The sequence below is a fragment of the Budorcas taxicolor genome, chromosome 11 (assembly GCF_023091745.1).
Source record: "Budorcas taxicolor isolate Tak-1 chromosome 11, Takin1.1, whole genome shotgun sequence".
Lineage (NCBI taxonomy): Eukaryota > Metazoa > Chordata > Mammalia > Artiodactyla > Bovidae > Budorcas > Budorcas taxicolor.
In genome coordinates, this window is record NC_068920.1 from 26,048,460 (window position 1) to 26,073,693 (window position 25,234).

Below are 25,234 nucleotides of genomic sequence, written 5' to 3' on the forward strand. Positions count from 1 at the left end.
CGGCACCCGATGAGGAGACTGACTTGTTTAAGGTAACTCAAAGCTTACTGAATGCTCTGTGATGCTGATATGAAGGCAAAGACTAAGGAATTATAGATTTCTCTTGGTATATACTCAGGGGATTGCAGAGTTTTGAAAGATACAGATAAAAAACTGCCCAGATAAAAAACTATCTTATTGGGGTGGGGGAGGGGCGGGGGGTTGTCTATTCTGTAAAAAAATAGCATGCATTTTTTATGCTGTATTTGAATATATAAAACTCAGTTACCTATCCATTCACCAAAACACATTATAGAAATACAAATAATCCCATTTACAATTACATCAAAAAAATAAAATACTTAGAAATAATTTTAAGCAAGGTGTTGAAAGATCTATGTATGAAAACATTCAAGACAATCATGAAAGAAATATTTAAAAGACACGAAAGGAACATATTTCATATTTATTGACTGGAAGAATTAATATTGTTAATATACCCATACTACCCACAGCTATCTACATATTCACTGCAGTCTCTCAAAATTCCAAGGCATTTTTCACAAAACTGAAATTAGAAAATTCTACAACTTGTATAAAACTGTTGTTGTTGTTCAGTTGCCAGGACTTGCCTGACTCTGTGTGACTCCACAGCCTGTAATACACCAGACTTCCCTGTCCCTTACCATCTCCAAGAATTTGCCCAAGTTCATGCCCATTGAATTTGTGATGCAATCCAACCATCTCATCCTCTGTCACCCTCTTTTTCCTCTGTCTTCAATCTTTCCCAGCATCATGGTCTTTTCCAGTGAGTCAGCTGTTCACATTAGGTGGCTAAAGTATTGGAGATTCAGCTTCAGCATCAGTCCTTCTGAAGAGTATATGGTGTTGATTTCCTTCAAGATTGACTGGTTTTGATCTTCTTGGTGCCCAAGGGACTCTAAAGAGTTTTCTGCAGCACCACAGTTCAAAAACATCAGTTCTTCAGCACTCTGCCTTCTTTACTGTCTGCCCAGCTCTTACCTGTGTACATGACTACAGGAAAGATCATAGCCTTGACTATACAAAGCTCTGTTGGCAAAGTGATGTTTTTGCTTTTAACACACTGCCTAGTTTTGTCACAGCTTTCCTGCCAAGAAGCAGTCTTCTTCTAATTTCATGTCTGCAGTCACCATCCACATTGATTTTAGAGCCCAAGAAGAGTAAATCTGTCACTGCTTCCACCTTTCCCCCTTCTATTTGCATGTAAGTGATGGGACCAGATGCCATGATCTTAGCTTTTTTGATATTGAGTTTTAACCAGCTTTTTCACTTTCCTCTTTCACACTCATCGGAGGCTCTTTAGTTCTTCTTCACTTTCTACCATTAGAGTGGTATCATTCACATATCTCAGGTTGTTGATATTTCTCCCGGAAATCTTGATTCCAACCTTTAGGACTCATCCAGTCCAACATTTCACATGACATGCTCTGCATATACGTTAAATCAGTGCTGTGATGGACAATATTCATCCTTGACAGACTCCTTCACCAATTTTGAACCAGTTTATTGTTCCTTGTGTGCTTCTAACTGTTACTCTTTGATCTGCATACAGCTTTCTCAGAAGACAGGTAAGGTTCGTCTGGTATTCCCATCTCCTTAAGAATTTTCCACTTTGTTGTGATCTACACAGTTCAGTAAGGTTAATGAAGCAGACGGTTTTCTGGAATTCCTTTGATTTCTCTATGTTCCACCAAATGCTGCCAATTTGATTTTTGGTTCCTCTGCCTTTTCTAAAGCCAAGATGAACATCTGGAAGTTCTAGGTTCACATAATGCTGAAGACTAGCCAGGAAGATTTTGATCATAACCTTACTAGCACTGGAGATGACTGCATCTGTTCAGTGGCTTGAACATTCTTTAATACTGTCCTCCTTGGGAATTGGGATGAGGATTGACCTTTTCCAGTCCTCTGGTCACAGCTGGCTTTTCAAAATTTTCTGACATATTGAGTGGAGCACTTTAATAGCATCAACTTTTAGGATTTTAAATAGCTTTGTTGGAATTCTATCACCTCCACTAGCTTTGCTGGCAGCAGTGTTTTTAAGACCCACTGGAGTTCACATTCCATAATATCTGGCTAAGTGAGAAACTACACCATTGTGATTATCTGGGTCATTAGGATTTTTTTAGTATAGTTCTTCTGTGTATTTTTTCCATCTCTTCTTGGTCTATTTATCTGTATTAAATCACAAAACACCAAAGATAAAAGTGATCTTGGGAAAGAAGAATAAACTTCAAGACTAGGTTTGCTGATTTCAAATTGTATTAGAAAGCTATAGTAAGCAAAACAGAATAATTTGCTTCTGGCACGAAAACAGACACATAGATCAACAGAGGAGAACAGCGAAGCCAGAAAGAAATGCACATCCATATGTTGTCGGTTAGCTTATGAAAAAGAGCCAAGAATATCCAGTTGGAAAAGGACACGCTTTTCAAAAATGATACTGGGAAAACTCAATAGTCCTATGAAAAAACCAAAACTGTGCCCCTGTTTTTTACTATACACGAAGTTCAACTAAAAATGAATAAAAAATTTGAACATAAGACTTTAAGCAAATAAACTACTAGAAGAAGACATTGAGATAATCTTCTTGCCATCTGTCTTTGCAATTGTTTTTTTGGTTTCACACCAAAAGCATGGCATAACTGCAAAAACAAAGTAGTGGAACCACATCAAACTCCAAACATAGGAACATCAGCAAAATCAAATACCAACTTACAGATTGACAGAAAATATTTCCAAATCATATATTTGAAAAGGGCTTAATATCCAAAACTACATGAGACATACAACTGAAGGGCAAAAAAAACAAATAATCCTAAAATTTATTAGAGCGTAATAAAAGTAAGAGTTTCAAAAAATCTGAAGATTAGACTGTAGGTGAGAGACACAGCCAGGTTTTCCTTTTAGAACAACAAAAGCCTGTGCCTTTCTGGCATTACTTTCTTCATCTCTACTCACTTGTTTGACATTTACAGTTCAATGTGTACATTCTTCAGTCAATAGCAATCACCCCATAAAATATGTTGAATATGCAAAGAAAAAAATAAACAGCCCTATCCCAAAATGTTGTGTAATCTAAAGATACAATTACACTGTACCTAAGAGAATGACTGACATGCATAAAATGGGTACTCAACAAATACTATAACAACAACAGTAAAAAATCCTATGAATACAACTAATTTTCTGGGGCTAAAGGTACCTATAGGGCTAATCAACATTATCTCTGTTTCTCATTTTATATTCTTCCCTAAAATGCTATTTCTTTAATAAAATGTAACTAATCTGCATTCCAAAAGTGTGAGGTGGATCAAAGTTTGTCACCCTTAATCTAAGTGTACAAGATTATCAAAGGTATGACAATTAATAAGCAGATTACCCTACACCCAGAGTCCTTGGGGACCTGTCATTAGCAGTAAAGGGATATTTGAGATTTCATCTCAGTTAAAAATACAATTAGGCAGAGAAAAATTATACACCCTGTTCTCATTTTCTCCATTTTCTTTCGAAATTGTGAACACACTTGAGTCACTCTAAAGTAATATTATTGACTTGCATAACATTTTTTTTTGCTCTGCAATGTGAATGTACATTTTTCAAATATGAAGCCTTTGATCTGAATTGTTCCACCAGAATACTCTATAAAGAATGGAAACCATTTCTACATAAGACTTTGCTCTGCTGAGAGGAAGAATACTTTAGCTTGGAAGAGGTTGGAAATATCCCATCTGAAAACCCTTTTCAAGCCCTCCTCAGCCTAAACACTTTAATGAGAGGGGTCAAAGGTCACCAACTGCTAGAACAAAACCCTAATTATGCATTGCTTCCATCAGGAAGCTAAGTTAAGTAGAAACTCGGAGGTCACCAACTGGAATCCTTAATGCAAAAAGGGTCAAACAGTAAAAAAGTGTCCTTAAAAAGTAACAGGTCCATTATTCTAAATGCTACCGATGTTTACAAGTTGTCCAATAAGTTTAAAAGCCTAGCTTCTTAGGTATCAATGTGGAAACGAAACTGAACTATTTAAGGAGGAGTGGTAACAATAATGGTGTGATCAGTCCAAACTTTGAACTCTCAAAGCAACCAGCCTGCAAACTAGGAAGAGCCAGGTGGTTTTATAAACCCAAAGGTCCACAAATCTTTCCTTAAAATTTCCAATTTAAAAGAAAAAGGGTTGCCTTCTTTGTGGGATTGGGGTAAATTTTTGCCACGGGGTGTCTGACCACCGCCGCCCCGCCCGCCGCCCCGCCCGCCGCCAACTCTAATAGCTTTTTGTTTTCTTGCTCTGCATGCAGGAGACGAGCAGAACAGAGGCCAAGAGAACAAGCTCAGAGCACAGTGTCATCTAGCAGCTGTCTTGCTGGGGAGAGAAGGCTGAGCTTCTATTTCTCAACCTTGACTGTCTCACTGTAGTCATCACAACTTAATGAAGTTCTAAGACTTTAAACATTCATGGACTGAATTACAGATTCTTCCTTCAATTGTAAGTGGTATATATTTCTGATTTTCAAATACAGCTACAAATCTCCAGTTTTAAAATCATATTCAACAGTGGCCAGCAAGAGGGAATGATGGCGGAAAGACTTCCCTGATTTTGTTATTTAGTCACTAATTTGTGCCTGATTCTTTTGCAATCCTGTGGACTGTAACCAACCAGGCTCCTCTGTCCATGGGATTTCCCTGACATGAATACTAGAGTGGGTTGCCATTTCCTTGCCCAGGGGATCTTCACCACTCAGGAAATCGAACCCGGGTCTCCTGCATTGGCAGGTGGGTTCTTTACTGCTGAACCAGCAGTGTAACTTTAATTTGTAATGGGGTCAACTTTATCCCCACAACTTTTAATGTGTGTGTTGGAGCTACCCATTTCCCAGAACATGCAGGAAGAGTACAGAAAATTGAAGGGAAAGAGGGACAGACCAAAGAGCCATTGGTAGACAGAATGCAAATTGGCTCATTTCACCTGTCAAGGTCTGTATACACACCTGTGTGCGGAGCATCTGTGTGCCAATTTTGTCAGGATGGGATTCTACCAGGCAAGAGTCTGCAAAAAATATGAGGCTTTGATGTTGTTACAAAAATTAGTGAATCAGAAAAGGGCAACTGTTCTTGGCAGACCCATCTATCTTACCTAGTTTGGCCATTGAAATATGTACACATCCCATTATTTCATGTTCTTACATGTTCTTTCATGTTCTTACATTTCCTGATCTACTCAACCCTTCATTACACATCACCTTAACTTCCTTCCTTGTTTCCCAGGTTTCTTTCTTCCCTAAGTGCATGAAACCCTTGTCTCCTTGTTTATCACAATGAGACTAAGACCAATATGGATATAAAAATTGCTTTGTAAATTATGAAGCTTTGAAACAATTTCAATCATGATTATATATTCATATGCCAAAATATACAAAAGATAGAGTGCAAAGGAAGACATGAGAAATGCTAAATGCTTAAGATGGCTTACCTTTAGAAAATTATGTTCAAGATCATTTAATAATCACATCAAAGTGTATTAGGAATTATTAGACTAGAGAGGTTTCAAATTCCATGGAAAATGGAAAACAAAACATGGAATGACTTCGAGCTTCAAGGTATATATAATAGGAAATTTCAACAATCTGGGTTGTTGAGTCCTGGGGTGGATCATTAAAGGAGACTGTGGATTGACTTCCCAGGAATTGTATAAGGAGCAGAATGGTCACCATCTGATGTGGTTCCCACTCTGTAACCAAACAAGAGGACTGAGAGAAATCAGGTCACCCCAACCTATTTTATAGTTCCAAAATTTGATCAAAGCATTAATTTTTTAAAACTCTTATGCAATGTCCCTATAACTTTAATACCAACACTCACATTTAAAAATGTGAAATTTCCTAGAGAAAGGAAAAGTAGTCGAAAATTACAGCTATTATGGTAACAAATAACAGAAATATCTTTTCGAAAGCAACGCATGTTCATTTTAACAGCAGCCATTTCAGATGAAACTTGGGTTGATAAGACACCCCCAGAGGTTCAAAACTCAGAGGTGGTGATGGCAAAACAAGAGCAAGTTTCTCGGTTTTTACTGTAGCCCCACAAAGGCTTTATGATCTGCAGTGTTGAGAAGAAAAACCATATTCAGCCACATGAAAAATGTTAAACCTTTCAATGACTGGTCATCGTAACACTGTCAGAGACCTTCCACACCAAAGTTAATGCCATCCTGGTTAGAAGATTCTTCAGCTACCCTGTATGTATATCTGTATGAATATATTGTGGAAAAGGCAATGGCACCCCACTCCAGTACTCTTGCCTGGAAATTGATGTCTATGTATTTATATTATTTTGAATATTTTTATTTTAAGAAAATGAAGGAGGAACATTAAAATTCTCTTCTGATTTGAAGGTTTAGTGTGGGATTTTCACTAACAATTTACTTTGAAAAGAAGAGAATTAGGGCAACAAGATCAGTCTAAATTTTCTATCTTCAGTCACTGGGAAATGGGAACCAGAGTTTCCTTTGTATGCCAGTCTTTTATTATGTGGGGAGTGTGTGTGTGTGTGGTGTGTGTGTGTTTGTGTGTGTGTGTCTGTGTGATGGGCATATGTGTGCAAGCATAAGACAGCCACTGCTGCTCAAGCAGCCTGAAAAATTTCATACACCACCGATCTAGTCCTGACAATAGGATCCAGCTTGGAAAACAAAACCTCTCTCTCAGTGCTACCCTCAGCTTTTTGGATCTCCTTAAAAGCACAAATGATACAGGGGGAGGCTTTTATTTCACACAAGCAGTTTCACCTGATAAGATTCTTTGTCACCTCTGGGGACTAAGCACCCAGTTATAACATTTGTATGGAAGCTGACTTGTTAAGTTTGCCCTCAAAGATAAAAAACCTACCAAACACTAGAAAGAGGAGAAGCAGGGTACAGTTGAAAGTGAGGCCAGAGGCTGAGGGGCTATTCATCCATTGATAACTACTTAATTATTAATGCTTTTGCTTAAGTGATATTTAAACATTGAAAAAGTCTCCATTTTGTCTTTCTCAGTAGATACTGCAGTTCTTTTCTTTTTAATTTTTCCTATGTAGACACCAACATATATAAATCAAATGTCATGAATAGTGACTAGCAAGCAGAGCATTTTTTGAGACAGAATTGGTAGAGAAAACTGTAAGATATTTAAAATATCAGTTCAGTTCAGTTCAGTTCAGTTCAGTCACTCAGTGATGTCCGACTCTTTGCGACCCCATGAATCGCAGCACACCAGGCCTCTCTGTCCAACACCAATATCTGGAGTTCATTCAAACTCATGTCCATCGAGTCAGTGATGCCATCCAGCCATCTCATCCTCTGTCGTACCCTTCTCCGCCTGCCCCCAATACCTCCCAGCATCAAAGTCTTTTCCAATGAGTCAACTCTTCCCATGAGGTGGCCAGGTATTGGAGTTTCAGCTTTAGCATCAGTCTTTCCAATGAACACCCAAGACTGATCTCCTTTAGAATGGACTGGATGGATCGCCTTGCAGTCCAAGGGACTCTCAAGAGTCTTCTCCAACGCCACAGTTCAAAAGCATCATTTCTTCGGTGCTCAGCTTTCTTCACAGTCCAACTCTCACATCCATACATGACCACTGGGAAACACATAGCCTTGACTAGGTGGAAATTTATTGGCAAAGTAATGTCTCCACTTTTTAATATGCTATCTAGATTGGTCATAACTTTCCTTCCAAGGACAGGATAGTTTGATATATGTATATATTATTTTGTAAATTTATTTTAATTAGAGTATAATTGCTTTACAATGTGTTGGTTTCTGCTGTACAACGACGTGAATCAGCCATAAGTATACATGTATCCCCTCCCTCTTGAATTCCCCCACCACGTACCCCATTTCACTTCTCCAGGTTGTCACAGAGCACTGGGTAAGCTTTTTGTGTCACACAGCCACTTCCCACTAGCTATCTATTAATATCTTACATATGGTAATATACTATGTTTCAGTGCTACTCTCTCAATTCAACTTGCCCTCTGCTTTCCCTGTTGTGTCCACAAACATGTTCTCTGTCTGTGTCTTGCTTCCTGCCCTGAAAATAGGTTAACCAGTGCCATTTTTCTAGATTCCATATATACACATTAATATACAATATTTTGTTTTCTCCTTTTGACTTATTTCACTCTATATAACAGGCTGCAAGTTCATCCACCTCAGCTCAAGTGACCCAAATTCACTTCTTTTTAAGGTTAATTAAAATTCCCTTGTATGGATGCACCACAACTTCTTTATCCATTCCTCTCTCAATGCACATCTAGATTGCTTCCATGTCCTGGCTATTGTATAGAATGTTGGAATGAATTTTGGGGTACACATGTCTTTTTTGGATTATGGTTTTCTCAGGGTATATGCCCAATAGTAGAATTTCTAGGACATAACACCAAAACACATTAAAGAAATATAAATAATCCCATTTACAATTGCATCCCCAAAAAAAGTACTTAGAAATAAATCTAAGCTGGATGTTGAAAGATCTATGTATGAAAACATTCAAGACACTCATGAAAGAAATATTTAAAGACATAAGAGAAACATATTTCTTATTTATTGACTGGAAGAATTAATATTGTTAATATCCATACTCCCCAAAGCTATCTACATATTCTCTGCAGTCTCTTTCAAAATCCTGAGGCATTTTTCACAAAACAGAAATAAAAAATTCTACAACTTGTATAAAACTGTTGTTGTTGTTCAGTTGCCAGGTCCTGTCTGTCTCTTTGTGACTTCACAGACAGCAACACGCCAGACTTCCCTGTCACTTACCATCTCCTACAATTTGCCCAAGTTCATGCCCATTGAATTTGTGATGCCACCCAACCATCTCATCCTCTGTCAGCCTCTTTTTCTTTGGCTTCAATCTTTCCCAGCATCAGGGTCTTTTCCAATGAGTCAGCTATTCGCATTAGATGGCCAAACTATCGGAGATTCAGCTTCAGCATCAGTCTTTCCGCAGAGTTAATGGGGTTGACTTCACTTAAGCTTGACTGGTTTTGATCTCCTTGGTGCCCAAGGGACTCTTAAGAGTCTTCTACAGCGCCACAGTTTGAATACATCATTTCTTCAGCATTCTGCCTTGTTTATTATTGGTCCAGCTCATACATGCGTACATGACTACTGGAAAGAGCATAGCCTTGACTATACAGACCTCTGTTGGCAAAATGATGTTTTTGCTTTTAACACACTGTCTAGGTTTGTCACAGCTTTCCTGCCAAGAAGCAATCGTCTTCTAATTTCACGGCTGCAGTCACCATCCACAGTGATTTTAGAGCCAAAGAAGAGGAAATCTGTCACTGCTTCCACCTTTTCCCCTTCTATTTGCATGTAAGTGATGGGACCAGATGCCATGATCTTAGCTTTTTTGATATTGAGTTTTAAGCCAGCTTTTTCACTCTCCTCTTTCATCCTCATCGGAGTCTCGTTAGTTCCTCTTTGCTTTCCGCCATTAGAGTGGTATCATTCACATATCTGAGGTTGTTGATATTTCTATCAGCAGTCTTGATTCTAGCCTTTAGGACTCATCCAATCCAACATTTTGCATGACATGCTCTGCATATAAGTTAAATCGTCAGGGTGACAATATTCATCCTTGACGGACTCCTTCACCAATTTTGAACCAGTTTATTGTTCTTTGTCTGGTTCTAACTGTTGCTTTTTGAACTGCATACAGGTTTCTCAGAAGATGGGTAAGGTTGGTCTGGTATGCCCATCTCCTTAACAATTTTTCACTTTGTTGTGATCCACACAGTTTGGTAAGGTCAATGAAGCAAATGTATTTTCTGGAATTCCCTTGATTTCTCTATGTTCCAACATATGTTGCCAATTTGATCTCCAGTTCCTCTGCGTTTTCTAAACCCAAATTGAACACTTGAAAGTTCTAGGTTCACATAATGCTGAAGCCTAACCTGGAGGATTTTGAGCATAATCTTACTAGCACTGGAGATTATTGCAATTGTTCAGTGGATTGAACATTCTTTAATACTACCCTTCTTGGGAAATGGGACGAGGGTTGCCCTCTTCCTGTCTTTTGGCCCCTTCTGGCTTTTCCAAATTTTCTGACATATAGAGTGGAGCACTTTAATAGCATCATGTTTTAGGATTTTAAATAGCTTTGCTAGAATTCTATCACCTCCAATAGCTTTATGGGCAGCAGTGCTTCTTAAGACCCACTTGACTTCACATTCTAGAATATCTGGCTCTGAGTGAGAAAATACACCACTGTGATTTTCTCGGTCATTAAGATACTTTTTTGTGTATGGTTCTTCTGTGTACTTTTTCCATCTCTTTTGGTCTATTCTGTTGCATTAAATCACAACACACCAAAGACAGAAGTGACCTTGAGAAAAAAGAACAAAGTTGAGACTAGGGTTGCTGATTTCAAACTGTATTAGAAAGCTATAGTATTCAAGACAAAATGATTTGCTTCTGGCACAAAAATAAACACATAGATCAGCAGAGCAGAACAGGGAAGCCAGAAAGGGGCACACCCATTTATTGTCAGTTAGCTTATGAAAAAGGAGCCAAGAATATCCAGTGGAGAAAGGACAAGCTTTTTTAAAATGGCACTGGGAAAACTGGATAGTCCTATGAAAAAATGAAACTGTGCCCCTGTCTTTTGCAATACACAAAAATCTACTAAAAAGGGATTAAAAGTTGAACATACGACTTTAAGCTATTATACCCCTAGGAGAAAACATTGAGGTAATCTCCTTGCCATTGGTCTTTGTAATGAGTTTTTGGGTTTCACACCAAAAGCAAAGACAACAACTGCAAAAACATACAAGTGTGATGACATCGAACTGCAAACAAAGAAACATCAACAAAATCAAATGGCAATTTACAGATTGACAGAAGATATTTCCAAATCATATATTTGATAAGGGCTTATATCCAAAAATACATGAGACATACAACTCAAGGACAAAAAAACCCAAATAATCCAAATTTTTAATGGAGTGTAAGGAAAGCAAGAGTTTCAATAAATCTGAAGATTAGACTGTAGGTGAGAGACACAGCAAGGTTTTCCTTCTAGAACAACAAAAGCCTGTTCCTTTCTGGTATTAATCTCTTCATCTCCACTCACTTATAGGACAATTACAGTTCAATGTGTACATTTTTCAGTCAATAGCAATCACCCCACAATGAGCTATAATGTGTACTAAGAACAGGCCCATTGGGGAAAAAGAACCTTATATTTGCATACTTATTAATGAGGTATATCCAAAGGAAGGTAATTTCCAGAGTTTACCACTCCATTGTTTTCTATATTTCATTTCAAAATTGAGCTACCTAGTAAGGAAAATGAGTTAAGAGACCTGAGTAATATATAGATAGAAAATCAGTTTTAAATGGGAGTATTAATGGATTATAATTTGGGTGTAATTTATTACTACTGTTGTAACTGTAGTCCTTTTGATTCTCAACTGCATCAGTTAATAATTTACTATAAGTATTAATACCAACACAGGGACCCATACACTAAAGTTATAGTGAATAGAGAAAGACATAGAATATATTAGGCCAGAGGAGAAAGTACAGTAAGTCAGCAATGGTAGTAAAGTAAAGGGCAATATTGCCTTGAGAGGAAGGAAGTTTCTCAAAGTTTTTTGAAACACCAAGATCAAGCCAGATGTGAGGAATTAGCTTTAATTGTAAACCAGAAACTCTACCAGAAGAAAGTTAAGTTCATAAAAAATTACAATGCTAAAACCCAAAATTTAGCAAGAGAATATGTAGGGTCAGGTATATAAACATTCAAAATTCTCCATTGCTTAGTGCATCAGGCACTCAAGGACCACCCTCACTGAAGTCTTTCTCTATTGCTCAACCTGCAGGTACCAGCATGGAGAAAGAGACAGCTACTCCACAGGCAGTTGAACCTTACTTTTATGGCCTCATGCCTTTCCTTAAGAAGCATTCCATGCAACAGATTTCCTCCATCCCATCCCATCAGGCTGACTCCCCACGATCAACAGGAGTCCTCACCCTGGGATCATTCCACAATCCCCATGGCTCCAGCTCCCAGCTTCCGTGGATACCAGTGGACTTACAACCCTGTCCAAGGTATGAAAGGCTGCAGCATGGCTTGTCTATGTGGTTCTCACTCCGTTCAGACTGTCACAGATTAGTTAGTTTACTCCCCAACTGCTTTAAATGCCTCCCCCATCCCAGTGGATGGCCATGGAGGCGGGGATCTCCCCTGAGCTTCAAGTCCTTCTCCCCTGGGTGCAGGCTGGTCCCACTTGCTCTCCTCCTCCTCTCCCCTTCCTCCTTGTCCCTTCTTTCCTTTCTCCTACTGAGTTCTGTATGGATCCAGATATTTCTTCTCAGTAGTCAGGGAGTCCTGCCAGTGCTCACCTGGTCTTCTGTGAGAACTGCTGCATCTTTGGATGTTCTTGATGCATCAGTGGAGAGAGGTGAACCCCACTTCCACCTACCCCTCCGTCATCTTGTCCACCCCCATTTGTGCATGTATTAGCAACGAGTTTCCCTTTCTATTAGGTAACATTACCATCACCACACATGTTTACCTTTGCTTTTTGAGCAGAACACAAGTAAGTTCCACTCTCTTCAGTTCAGTCAGTCATTCAGCTGTGTCTAACTCTTTGTGACCCATGGACTGCGGCAACACAGGCTTCCCTGTCCATAAACAATACCCAGAGCTTTTTCAATCTCACGATTAGATCATGAAGCTCAAACTTAGATCCTCCGTTCAGTTCAGTTCAGTTCAGTTCATTTCAGTCACTCAGTCGTGTCCGACTCTTTGCGACCCCATGAATTGCAGCACGCCAGGCCTCCCTGTCCATCACCAACTCCCGGAGTTCACTCAGACTCGCGTCCATCGAGTCAGTGATATCATCCAGCCATCTCAACCTCAGTCGTCTCCGTCTCCTCTCACCCCCAATCCCTCCCAACATCAAAGCCTTTTCCAATGAGTCAACTCTTCACATGAGGTGTCCAAAGTACTGGAGTTTCAGCTTTAGCATCATTCCTTCCAAAGAAATCCCAGGGTTGATCTCCTTCAGAATGGACTGGTTGGATCTCCTTGCAGTCCAAGGGACTCTCAAGAGTCTTCTCCAACAAAACAGTTCAGAAGCATCAATTCTTCGGTGCTCAGCCTTCTTCTCAGTCCAACTCTCATATCCATACATGACTACTGGAAAAACCATAGCCTTGACTAGACGGACCTTAGTTGGCAAAGTAATGTGTCTGCTTTTGAATATGCTATCTAGGTTGGTCATAACTTTTCTTCCAAGGAGTAAGCGTCTTTTAATTTCACGGCTGCAGTCACCATCTGCAGTGACTTTGGAGCCCCAAAAAATAAAGTCTGACACTGTTTCCACTGTTTCCCCATCTATTTCCCATGAAGTGATGGGACCAGATGCCATGATCTTCGTTTTCTGAATGTTGAGCTTTAAGCCAACTTTTTCACTCTCCTCTTTCACTTTGATCAAGAGGCTTTTTAGTTCCTCTTCACTTTCTGCCATAAGGGTGGTGTCATCTGCATATCTGAGGTTATTGATATTTCTCCCAGCAAACTTGATTCTAGCTTCAGACCGTATTAATTTTTTATATATGAAAATATGTAACTTTTAAAAATCCAACATAGAGGCACATAGTACTCAAGTTACAGTTGTTTGAGAAAGACAAAGCTTATGAGGCATGAAGTGAAATCACAGAATATTAGCAATGGTATCAAAACAAGGGGCAGTATTTCCTAGAAAGAAAGCAGAGTTCTCTAATTTTTGGAGACAACACAAACAAGCCAGATAGGAGCCAACCAGCTTAAACTGTATACCAGAAACTGCACCAGAAGGAAAATGAAGTTCATAAAATTATGCTGATGCTAAACCCCAACATCCAGACATAAGAGAATAGGGTAGGGTTTATGTAGATGCTGCACTTATGTGTATGTGAAAGTGCTGCACTCAATACGCCAGCAAATTTGGAAAACTCAGCAGTGGCCACAGGACTGGAAAAGGTCAGTTTTCATTCCAATCCCAAAAAAAGGCAATGCCAAAGAATGCACAAACTACCCCACAATTGCATTCATCTCACATGCTAGTAAGGTAATGCTCAAAATTCTCCAAGCCAGGCTTCAGCAGTTCATGAACTGTGAACTTCCTGATGTTCAAGCAGGTTTTAGAAAAGGCAGAGGAACAAGAGATCAAATTGCCAACATCCGCTTGATCATCGAAAAAGCAAGAGAGTTCCAGAAAAACATCTATTTCTGCTTTATTGACTATGCCAAAGCCTTTGACTCTGTGGATCGCAATCAACTCTGGAAAATTCTGAAAGAGATGGGAATACCAGACCACCTGACCTGCCTCTTTAGAAATTTGTATGCAAGTCAGGAAGCAACAGTTAGAACTGGACATGGAACAACAGACTTCTTCCAAATAGGAGAATGAGTATGTCAAGGCTGTATATTGTCACCCTGCTTATTTAACTTCTATGCAAAGTACATCATGAAAAACGCGGGACTGGAAGAAACACAAGCTGGAATCAAGATTGCTGGGAGAAATATCAATAACCTCAGATATGCAGATGACACCACCCGTATGGCAGAAAGTGAAAAGCAGCTAAAAAGCCTCTTGATGAAAGTGAAAGTGGAGAGTGAAAAAGTTGGCTTAAAGCTCAACATTCAGAAAACGAAGATCATGGCATCTGGTCCCATCACTTCATGGGAAATAGATGGGGAAACAGTGGAAACAGTGTCAGACTTTATTTTTTTGGGCTCCAAAATCACTGCAGATGATGATTGCAGCCATGAAATTAAAAGACGCTTCCTCCTTGGAAGAAAAGTTATGACCAACTGGGATAGTGTATTCAAAAGCAGAGACATTACTTTGCCGACTAAGGTCTGTCTAGTCAAGGCTATGGTTTTTCCTGTGGTCATGTATGGATATGAGAGTTGGACAGTGAAGAGGGCTGAGTGCCAAAGAATTGATGCTTTTGAACTGTGGTGTTGGAGAAGACTCTTGAGAGTCCCTTAGACTGCAAGGAGATCCAACCAGTCCATTCTGAAGGAGATCAGCCCTGGGATTTCTTTGGAAGGAATGATGCTAAAGCTGAAACTCCAGTACTCTGGCCACCTCATGAGAAGAGTTGACTCATTGGAAAAGACTCTGATGCTGGGAGGGATTGGGGGCAGGAGGAGAAGGGGATGACAAGGATGAGATGGCTGAATGGCATCCCTGACTCGATGGACGTGAGTCTGAGTGAACTCCGGGAGTTAGTGATGGACAGGGAGGCCTTGCGTGCTGCAATTCATGGGGTCGCAAAGAGTCGGACAACTGAGCGACTGAACTGAACTAAACTATGTAGATGCTGAAAACTACTCAGAGAGGTAGACATGGAAGCAAATATACTAATGAGCATCAGAAAAATCAAAGCACAAAGGGGTCTGAAAAATAAATCGTAAAGGGATTTGGTATTCTGGGTCAAAAGAATAAGAGAATCAAATTAGAAAACCAAAATATAAAAATTTATGCACATGATAGAACCAGAAAATGCTCAGGAGAGAATATTTCGGCCTTAGTGATCAGCGAACAGAAACCTCCAGCATCAGGAACAAAAACCCTGGGCAGGACTCACAACTGCACTTCTGGGAACAGGTTCAATTTCAAAGTCTGGGTACTATACCACCTAAAAGCGAACACAGACAATGATTATAGCTTGCTATGACACTGAATCACAGACAGTAGTGTTTCTTCGTTTACTTTGCTCATTCAACTATAAAGTTAATGAATCACTCAGTTCAGTTCAGTTCAGTCGCTCAGTCATGTCCAACTCTTAGTGACCCCATGAATCGCAGCACGCCAGGCCTCCCTGTCCATTACCAACTCCCAGAGTTCAAATGAATCACTAACCAATGATAATTGATGCCATCAGTTTCCAGTCTCTGGAAGCCATACAATGGATATGTGAACCTGTTATATGATCCCCAATAACAGTTTTATTGCTTTACAATACTGTACTGCTTTCAGCCAAACATCAACTTGAATCATCCATAGGTATACCTATGTTCCCTCTTTCTTTAACCTCCTTGCCACCTTCCTTTCAATCTCAAGCCTTGAAGTTGTTACAGAAAAATACGGAAGACTTTACAAATGTGTGTCATCCTTGGGCAGGGGCCATGCTGATCTTCTCAGTATTATTCCAATTATTTAATATATGTGATACCAAAGCAAACACACGAATAACATTTTAACACACAAAAAACATCATATAGTTAGTTATCTACCAATAAATGATCATTTGCATTAGGAATTAGGGTATTCTTCTATATTTACTTGGGGAAGGCAATGGTACCCCATTCCAGTACTCTTGGCTGGAAAATCCCATGGTCAGACGAGCCTGGTAGGCTGCAGTCCATGGGGTGATGAAGAGTCGGACACGACTGAACTACTTTGCTTTCACTTTCATGCGTTGGAGAAGGAAATGGCAACCCACTCCAGTGTTCTTGCCTGGAGAATCCCAGGGGCAATGGAGCCCGGTGGGCTGCTGTCTATGGGGTCGCACAGAGTTGGACACGACAGAAGCAACTTAGCAACAGCAGCAGCAGCAGCTATATTTACTGCCTCTTATAAAATCTATTTTATAAGGTCCAAAGTTCCATGAAGGAATTAAGCGTATATTTAGGCATAACATATGTATAATTACAAAGAAATATATGCACACAATTATGTCTATGTATACAAGCTATTATTCTCCTTGCCTGCCACAATAAACTCCTTAGTTGATGAGAGATAAAGTCCCAAATTTCTCCAACTTATATGTCTTCCTTTTGAGAACCACTTCTTTTATTTCCATCACCTAATTTTAAATGACTATTTTATTCTTTTATTCCTTCCCCCTTTAAACTAACTAAAAGCAGAGAAAACCTCGTAAATGCTGATATCTTATCCTTAATTAAATTACCACTCTTCTGGTAAATTGGAAAAAGAATCATGTTCAGGTCTCATTCAAGAGGATAAAATCTCTATTTTATCAGTTCTCTTGTTCATACTCAGTTCTTGCTCACTTCAGTCTTAAATTCTGCTTACTTACAAAGGATGGATAGGAAGAGTAATATTAAAATCAAGCATGGAAGAATCTATGATTTTATGCTTCTGTTGGCCAAAGGTAGGGCCAGGAATAATTTATGAAATATTGCAAAACCTCATGGAAGCATGAAGGTCTAGTTCTCCTATCAAAGAGGAAATGTTGGGAAATGGTTCAAAAACTAAGCCCATGGGTTGTCAGGATGTACTCCTGACCAGACAGATAAATTTTTAAAAAGTCAAAGTCAGGAAAGGGAAGGCCTTGTTCACAAAGCCAAACGTTATCTTGGATGCTGACCAGGTAATATTCTATTAAATTTGGAGATTTATTTGCTGTTTTCTTGAAGAAACAAATGTAATGAGAAGATTAAAGATGCATAAAAGTAGAAGAGCTGTTAAGGTGCCTAGAAGAAAGGCTAGCTAGCAGAACCAGGTCCCCACACTGATAATTGTCAGAGACCATTACAGTGAGTGAAAAGCGGGTAAAACAAATGTTCTAGGGTCACTGCTGTTTTGCAGTCAAAGACAAAATATTTTTCTCTTTCAGCACAGTCACCAAGCTCCTGATGTGTTCCTGGTTACACACATACAAACCGAGGGCCCACAGGCATGTGTGATGTGACATCAGGAAGTGAACAGATGAGTGTATTGGTGCCCAGTCACCTGCATCTGCTAATAATGGGACCTGGGGAAAATTACTTGCCCTCTCCAAGTCATTGCATCTTCATTAACATAACTTGATGATCATAGTGAAGATTAAGGTTATCTCACAGGGTTACAGTCAAACACAAATTTTAAGATGTTTTAAAGCATTTGGGAAAGTATCAAAGACATGCCTGGGATTACTAAGGTGAGTGAGCAGATCCAAAGTACAGTATCTTTTTTCTCTTAGTATTCTCTTTTTAGTCAATAGTAGCGATCAGTCAGTCATGTGTTTACTCTTACCCCAGGGTGATGGTAAACCACAAAGATCAACTGGACTTTTCTTGTCATTTCAGTGTCTAAAATGCAAGCATTTGTCAATCTAGAGTGAAAAAATTGCAAACTCCTAGAGGGCCTCGCTGCCAGAGTCTGCAGAGTCCCAACATTAAACTGTCTTAAAAGAATGGCTTAAACACTCTGGCTCAGAATTAAGTTCCAAATGTTTGCAGAGTACAGAAGTACTTCTGGCAGCAATACAAAATTACAGGGGGTATCCTACATCTCCAACTATCTATTTGTGCAAATATCATCATCCGTGTAAATTTACACAGAAGGCCCTCCTTCTTCCCCATCCCGGCTACTACAGCACCACTCCTGCCCAGAGGAACAGGGAAAGAGAAGGCTTCCCACCTCAGGATGGATTTGACAAACTCAGTTGACTAGATCATCTCAGAATGGCTCATGTTTTTATTTAAACAGTGTCCTGCCTGCTGCTGCTGCTGGTCATGTCTAATCTGCTCCTGTGCCAAGGCAAAACATGCCCAATCTGCTGTCCTGACGTGTTTGACATCCCCCTGGAATCACTTAGAAACCTGTTTCTCAATGCCACCATGCTGTCCCGTGATATCGCTAACCATTCCAATATAATGTTCAATGAGTTTGTAAGTACTTTGGTGATGGTGGTTTCATTGCTAAATCATGTCTGATTCTTGCAACCCCATGGACTGTAGCTGGCCAGGCTCCCAAATGGAACCTTCATGTAAGAGACAGGTATACTGTCCTTTCAACAAGAAGGCTGCCATATGCCAAACTTCATATAACACAGACTCTATGTCAAAGAGACCACCAGCTCCTAAGATGTGGAAATCGAAGAAAGGATCAGTTTTGTGAAATCTCAAAGATTCCTAAGAAGTGCAATAACTTTTTCAATTTCCTTCCATTCATTTTCTTTGTAAATTTCCAAAGTAAATGATTTTGTATTTGTCAGCCAAGAATGCTATAAAGAATACAATAGACTCAGTGGAAATAACAGAAATCTATTTTAACAGTGGAATAAACAACAGAAATAATTCTCACAGTTCTGGGGGCTAGAAGTCCCAGATAAAGGTGCCAGCAAGGTGAAGTTCTGGTAAGAATTATTTCTTCCCAGGCTGGATTCTCCATGCATCCTCACACAGGGTGGTGGGTGGGGAAGAGAGAGAGAATAAAAAACACAGAGACACAGAGAGATTTCTCTGGTGTTTCGCTTCATGAAGACACTAAATCTATTGAGTCAGTGTTCCACCCTAAGAGCTCATTTAACCTTAATGGGCTTTGCTGGTGGCTCAGATGGTAAAGAATCTGCCTGCAATGTGAGAGACTTGGGTTCTCTCCCTGGGTCTGGAAGATTCCCTGGAGAAGGGAACGGCAAGTCACTCCAGTATTCTTGCCTGAGCAATCTCATGGACAGAGGAGTCTGGTGGGCTAAGTCTATGGGATCCCATTATGTTGGAACCCTTTTCAAAACACAGTACTTTGGAACTTAGGGCTCAAACACATGAATTTGAAGAACACATATTCAGTCCACAATACTACCTGACATAAAACACTTTAAGATGGGACTGGGGAAAGGGAAGCATGTTGATTTTCTGGTGCTTCAGGGTCTCTCTGGGCTTTCTTCTCCAGGCTCAGAGTAAATAGCCAATAAATGAGAACTACTCTGCAGTGAGCTGAGTGGATGGAACACGTTAAACAAAGCTGAAATCCTTTCACAAAAACAAATATTGGTAGTTTTTTTAATGCTACAAATTATTGTTTTAAGATTTGCAGTGAATAGTTTTTGAGCTACAATAGAAGGAGTGTTTAATTGAAAACAATTATTCTCATTCTGATGAAGGTATTTGAAAGTTGTATGTAAATTCTTTTAGGTCAATCAAAGAGCACACAGTAGAGCAGACAGCTAATAAAAAGCGGTGCTAAAGGGTTCTATTAAATTCACGTAGTTCTTTTATTCACTATTTTTGCTTCATCCTCCATTTTTGACTGTCCAGTTTTTTGCAACTCTTCCAAGTAATCTCTTTAAATGTTCATAGCTTTCGCTACAGATTAGTTTTTCTCTATCAATGTGTTAGCTAGATTCTTCTACTTTTATTATTCTCAGTCCATTGCTTAGTATTTCCTATAACTTTTTGCCGTGTATTTATGACATACCATTTTGCCACCATAAACAACATTGTACTCTGCTCCTGGGAAGAATACTAAGGTTTTTGGTGTATGGATTCAGAGATAAGTCAAAGTCATAACTGTATAACTCTTTGTAAGGGAATATATTGGCTCAAACCCAAAGAAAACAAGAGATTAAATGGTTAAATATAGGTCCAGCAAGCATTCTAGTTCACTTCAGTTGTGTCCTACTCTTTGCAACCCTACTGACTATAGCCCAAGAGGCTCCTCTGTCCATAGGATTGGCCAGGCCAGAATACTGGAGTATGCTGCTGTACTCTCTTGCCAGTGATGCTCCTCACCTAGGGATCAACCTGAGTCTTCTTATATATCCTTCATCGGCAGGAATGTTCTTTACCACCACGTCACCTGGGAAGCATCAAGTATTGGTACAAAAATACTATATTTGGGTCAAATACTAAAAAATAAAAAGAAAAGAGAATAATAAAATAGTGAAGGGAAAAGTTAGAAAAGTTAGATGTAAAATCATTTTTATAGAGACGATGTATAGAAAAATAGGAAAAGAATGACTTTCAAATTCTGTGATGCTCCCCGTTAAAAAAATTGCACGAATGTCAAACATGATAATGTTCCTGTAATGGGTTCATCTACTGAATGCCCAACAACCCTAACTAATTGCCTGATCACTTTCAGCATGAAAAATATGTCCAGGGCAAACCGAACTATAAGAATATGCTCTACAGCTGCCATACCGATGACACCCCTACTCCCAAAGAAAGAGAAATCGCCCTCATGATGACCGTGAGTCTTTCACCTGGGTTTTTCACCAGATCAAATGAAACAGTATGTAGGTTACCAGGCTTCAGATTAGTAGAGGTAATGGTAAATGTACATGCAGGAAAAGGTGCAGGAACGGTAAGAAATTGAAAAGAAATTATATTGTGCATTTGATTAAGCATGAGCGAAATCAAGGGATGACTAAAGATCTGTAGTAGCAAAATAAATAACAGATCTATAAAATGTCCATGCAGACAAGTTTAGTTCAACCAATGCATCAGACACTATTCTGTACGAAAATAGGAAATGAATGGGAACTTCCATGTGTAAAATATAAGACTGAAAAATTCATGAATATGTAAGAAACACACTCCAGTTTTGAGTACTCCCTGTTACTAGTGACTCCTACGTGGGAGTCCTATACCGCACCACCTGAGCCACCGCATCTGCCTTTCAAGGCTCTCAATTCTGCTTCTACTTCTCTGACACCTCCTTCATTTGTCATTCTCAATGACTCTTCTGTCACCTTTTATTCTTAATTTGTAAGTCTCTCCTACAACAGCCTATAAACATTGCTTTGCTTCTCATGGCCACATCAATTGCCTCTTTTCTGAGGACAACACTGTTTACATATCAAGCCTCAATCATTTATGGAAGCTCCAAACTTTCACAGTTATAATCTCTTTTTTTCTGATTTCCTGCATTATCCTTTATCCTAACATTATTTAAAATATTTTCACATGCATCCTCCCTTAAAATACTGTCTTCTCTCTCTATAACTTTCTTAATGATACCAGCATTATTTTCCACTATTAAGCTCATTAATAATGAGGATAGTCAAGTAAAGGAAAAGGTCAAAGAGGAAGAAGAGGAGGGATTGTTCAATAAGCTTAAATTTAAAGTTTATTGAGAGTTACTACATGGCCATACATTTTACTGAGCACTTTATGTGCATTACTATATTTAATCCTACTCAGTTCTTTGTTCTTAACCACTAAAACAGTTCATGGTTGTAAAGAAATCAAGCATATTAACTAGAGATCTTCAGCCCCTGGGATTTTCATGCTAAATTTTGGTAATAGTAGTGAGCTAGGGGGGAAACCCTCCATTGTGAATCCCACTGATGCCGTTACTAAGGACAACACTGGGCCATTTTCTGCCCGGACACATGTCAACAAAACAGACACTTCTCATATCAGCAGGGGGCTGGTTTTGGGATCAGCTGAGGAGAGAAGCCTGTTTAGGAATGTCATGTCTTCTTCCTTGTCTCTTTGTTGTAATATCATAAAACAATTACTGATCAAAAATCCATACAAATGACTCGTCTGATTCATTAATATGAATGAATCACTGGGTGACAATGACGTGGGCACAGGTGGAATCCATCTTTCCTGGGTCAGGCTCTGCAGGCACGTACTGACTTGCCCTAAATACTTAGATTCTCTCACGCAAATATACAAACACAAAAGAACTCACTGAGTGGTCGTAGAATTTCAGAGGAAAAAACAAAATTCTTCATGTTATAAATTAGAACGCATCAGAAGAATTAGTTCCTAACAAAACCTAGAGTTTTAATATTTCAGCAAAGTGTGAACTCACAGCTTACATTTTATAGTTTTGCAACTTTTACTACCTTCAAATATCTCTGCATACACATAGAAAAAAACAAAAGTTTTTTAGGTCAGCTGCACTGAGCAAAGATCACATGTTACCAAAACCACTGAATTATGATTATTTTAATGAGACCATTTCTTCTGGTTGCTTAGAATGAAGACCTTGGTCAGTTTATACTCATATTACTGTACTCCTGGAATAGACCTCTGAATCATCTACTCACAGAGCTGTGGAATATGGAAGAAGTCTCAGATACTATCCTATCAAATGCCAGAGAGAATGTGAAAAAAGTACAAGAACTTCAAGAATTCATAGAGAGGCAATTCAGCAACGTGAGTGTCCTGCAAAGGGCTTTCTTGCTTTGTTCGTGAATGAAAGAGGTGACCTTTGTAATGCGTAAGGTGTTTTGAAATACCTCATTTTGTAAGAAAAAGATTCATGACTTCTGTATTCTAGACTGCTACTATATAAACCAGGAGCCTAGTCATTCATAGTGGTAGACTCTACTGTACAGGAATCAGAATTTCACTGCAATTTTTGACATGTGCAGCCTTCCCTGCATTGCACACAATTCCACCAAAAGCTTGCCTCTTCCTGGGCACAGGTGGTTGAAATACTTTCAAGAGTAAGAGAACTAGAGAACAGACTTTCCCAGATGAGCATTTTCTTCAAAGTAACCCAGGACATCTGCTATTGAAATTCCACTTGTCTTCTTTCTCTGTTCTCTTCAAATCAAAGGATGAGAGTGGGAAGGAAGAAAAGAGAAAATTAAAACTAAACTTGAGTTATGTTTCTAAATTTTAGATTTCACTTAGTTTTCTCATAGGCTGGCTCCAAATTCCATATCTAGAGAGTTTATATTCGTATGTCTTTCCAAATCTTATTTTGATAATTAGAAGCAAAAAAAAAAAAAAAAAGCAAATACTAATAAAACACATAAGAAGTCATTATCTTTTGGGTATTCAGATTATTTTTCCAGTAAGGCGGCTGACTGAGAATCGCATATTCTGGTCAGAACTCCCATCCCTGGTGTCCAGAGATGAAGAGATTCGTCATTCTGCATTTTATAAACTGTTCAAGTGCCTGCAGAGGGATTCACATAATGTTGACATTTATACCAAGATCCTGTTGTGCCGAATCAACAACTCGTGCTAAACCCACATCCATCCCATCCATCTCTGAGGTGATCATAATGATCTATCCCATGGCAAGCTTCTTTAAAATTTATAGCCCTTTAGTGCATGCTCTGTGAAGTTGTTCTCCTCTTAAAAAAATAAACACAGACTCTGTAGAGATGTCAAAATCTAAGAGGGCAATTTCTTAAGATTTTTTTTATCTTCATTTAATAGAAAATCAAAAGAAAATCCACCCTTACATTGAGAGAATGAAGCTCCTATTAAAATTAGTCACAAATAGCAGAAGCTGGCATTACAAAGAAAACCATTAAGATATTACATAAGAATCACAGCAAATTATTCTGGGTCAAGTTATTAGAATCAAAGTATTAGACAATTGTTCATGGTTCTGGTCATGCTACCAAGAAGACTGAATTCTCAGAATTTTTTATGAAACACAGCCCAGTGTTACACCATACAATACAAATGCTTTGCACATTTGTATAAAGTGTGAGGTTTACTGAACTGTCTAAAGATTGTTAGGATGCTGTCTTAGTCCTTCTGGGTTGCTATAACAAAATACCACAGGCTTAAAAACAACGGAAATGGATTTCTACAGCGTGGTCATGCAGAGTCCTCTCTGGTCACACACTGCTTACTGTATCCTCACACGGGAGAGGGCTTGGGAGCTCTGTGCATGTCTTATATATAAAAGCACTCATCTCATTGAGGAGTCTCCATCGTCATAACTCCATCACCTCACAAAGGCCCCACCTATGGATACCATAAGCATGGGAATCAGGATTTCATCGTGCGAAATTTCTGGGGGACACAAAGATTGAGACCATAGCAGAAAGAAACGTGATGTGGCTCATCCTCCTCCAGGGGCTGTTGTCACCCACACTCCACTGCATCCTCTTTTCCTGCATCACCTTGCAGCGATTCCACACATTCTATCACTCTGGGTTTCACAAGTCCAGGTCAGTGTCAGCTGCACCTTATATTCAGCCTGTTCAGTGTTTCCCTCTCCCCTGCTGAGGCCCAGGGGACCTACCAGGAAATGCGTATGTGTCTATTTCTGCAAATTTCCTTCTGTCTCCCTCTCTGGATCTTCATTCCTTGGGCCATGTTGGAACAGGGTAGATGGTAATGAGATGGGAAAGTTCTGACATCACTGACTTACATGGTGCTGTTTTAGCCTTCTCTTGGTCCAGACGGACTGATGTGAAATTCCCCCTGACTGACAAGTGTTTCCCTTGAGGGGTATCCTGGTGATTTTCCAGGACATTCACAAGTTGGGGATCCCCAAATTCATAGTTTCCTTTTTACAGCTCCCCACCTGCAGTAGTCACCACAGCCTCTCTGTTACCCTCACTCTGCAAGCACCATCTGGAGAAAATTAAGCAGCCCATAGTCAGCTGCCTACTAGCTGACCCACGGGAAACCCATGTATCATAAACACTCTGAACAACTGATTGGCAGAATACTGGTGTGCATCTGTCCACCACTGTGGATTCTGGACAATTGACAAACTGGTCACATAG

General features: G+C 39.4%; 1 protein-coding gene and 1 non-coding gene across 2 annotated transcripts; one reads left to right on the forward strand and one right to left on the reverse strand.

Moving 5' to 3' along the window:
- The first annotated feature begins 12,063 nt into the window (after positions 1-12,063).
- On the forward strand, positions 12,064-23,730 carry LOC128056321 (placental prolactin-related protein 3-like). The gene is made up of 6 exons (XM_052649044.1): positions 12,064-12,118; positions 14,192-14,194; positions 18,502-18,683; positions 20,878-20,985; positions 22,728-22,907; positions 23,542-23,730. Exons 1-6 carry the CDS (start codon positions 12,064-12,066, stop codon positions 23,728-23,730), a joined length of 717 nt encoding a protein of 238 aa, XP_052505004.1.
- On the reverse strand, positions 16,146-16,252 carry LOC128057030 (U6 spliceosomal RNA). Its single transcript, XR_008200226.1, has one exon. It is a non-coding gene; the product is annotated as a U6 spliceosomal RNA (small nuclear RNA).
- Positions 23,731-25,234: the final 1,504 nt, after the last annotated feature.

What these genes read in the sequence shown, in the direction of transcription:
- LOC128056321 (XM_052649044.1), top strand. Translation starts at nt 12,064, where the DNA reads ATGGCTCCAGCTCCCAGCTTCCGTGGATACCAGTGGACTTACAACCCT. An exon ending in AAATCGCCCTCATGATGACC is followed by an intron (nt 20,986 to 22,727) that starts GTGAGTCTTTCA and finishes CTGGTTGCTTAG; the next exon opens with AATGAAGACCTTGGTCAGTT. An exon ending in TAGAGAGGCAATTCAGCAAC is followed by an intron (nt 22,908 to 23,541) that starts GTGAGTGTCCTG and finishes TTGGGTATTCAG; the next exon opens with ATTATTTTTCCAGTAAGGCG.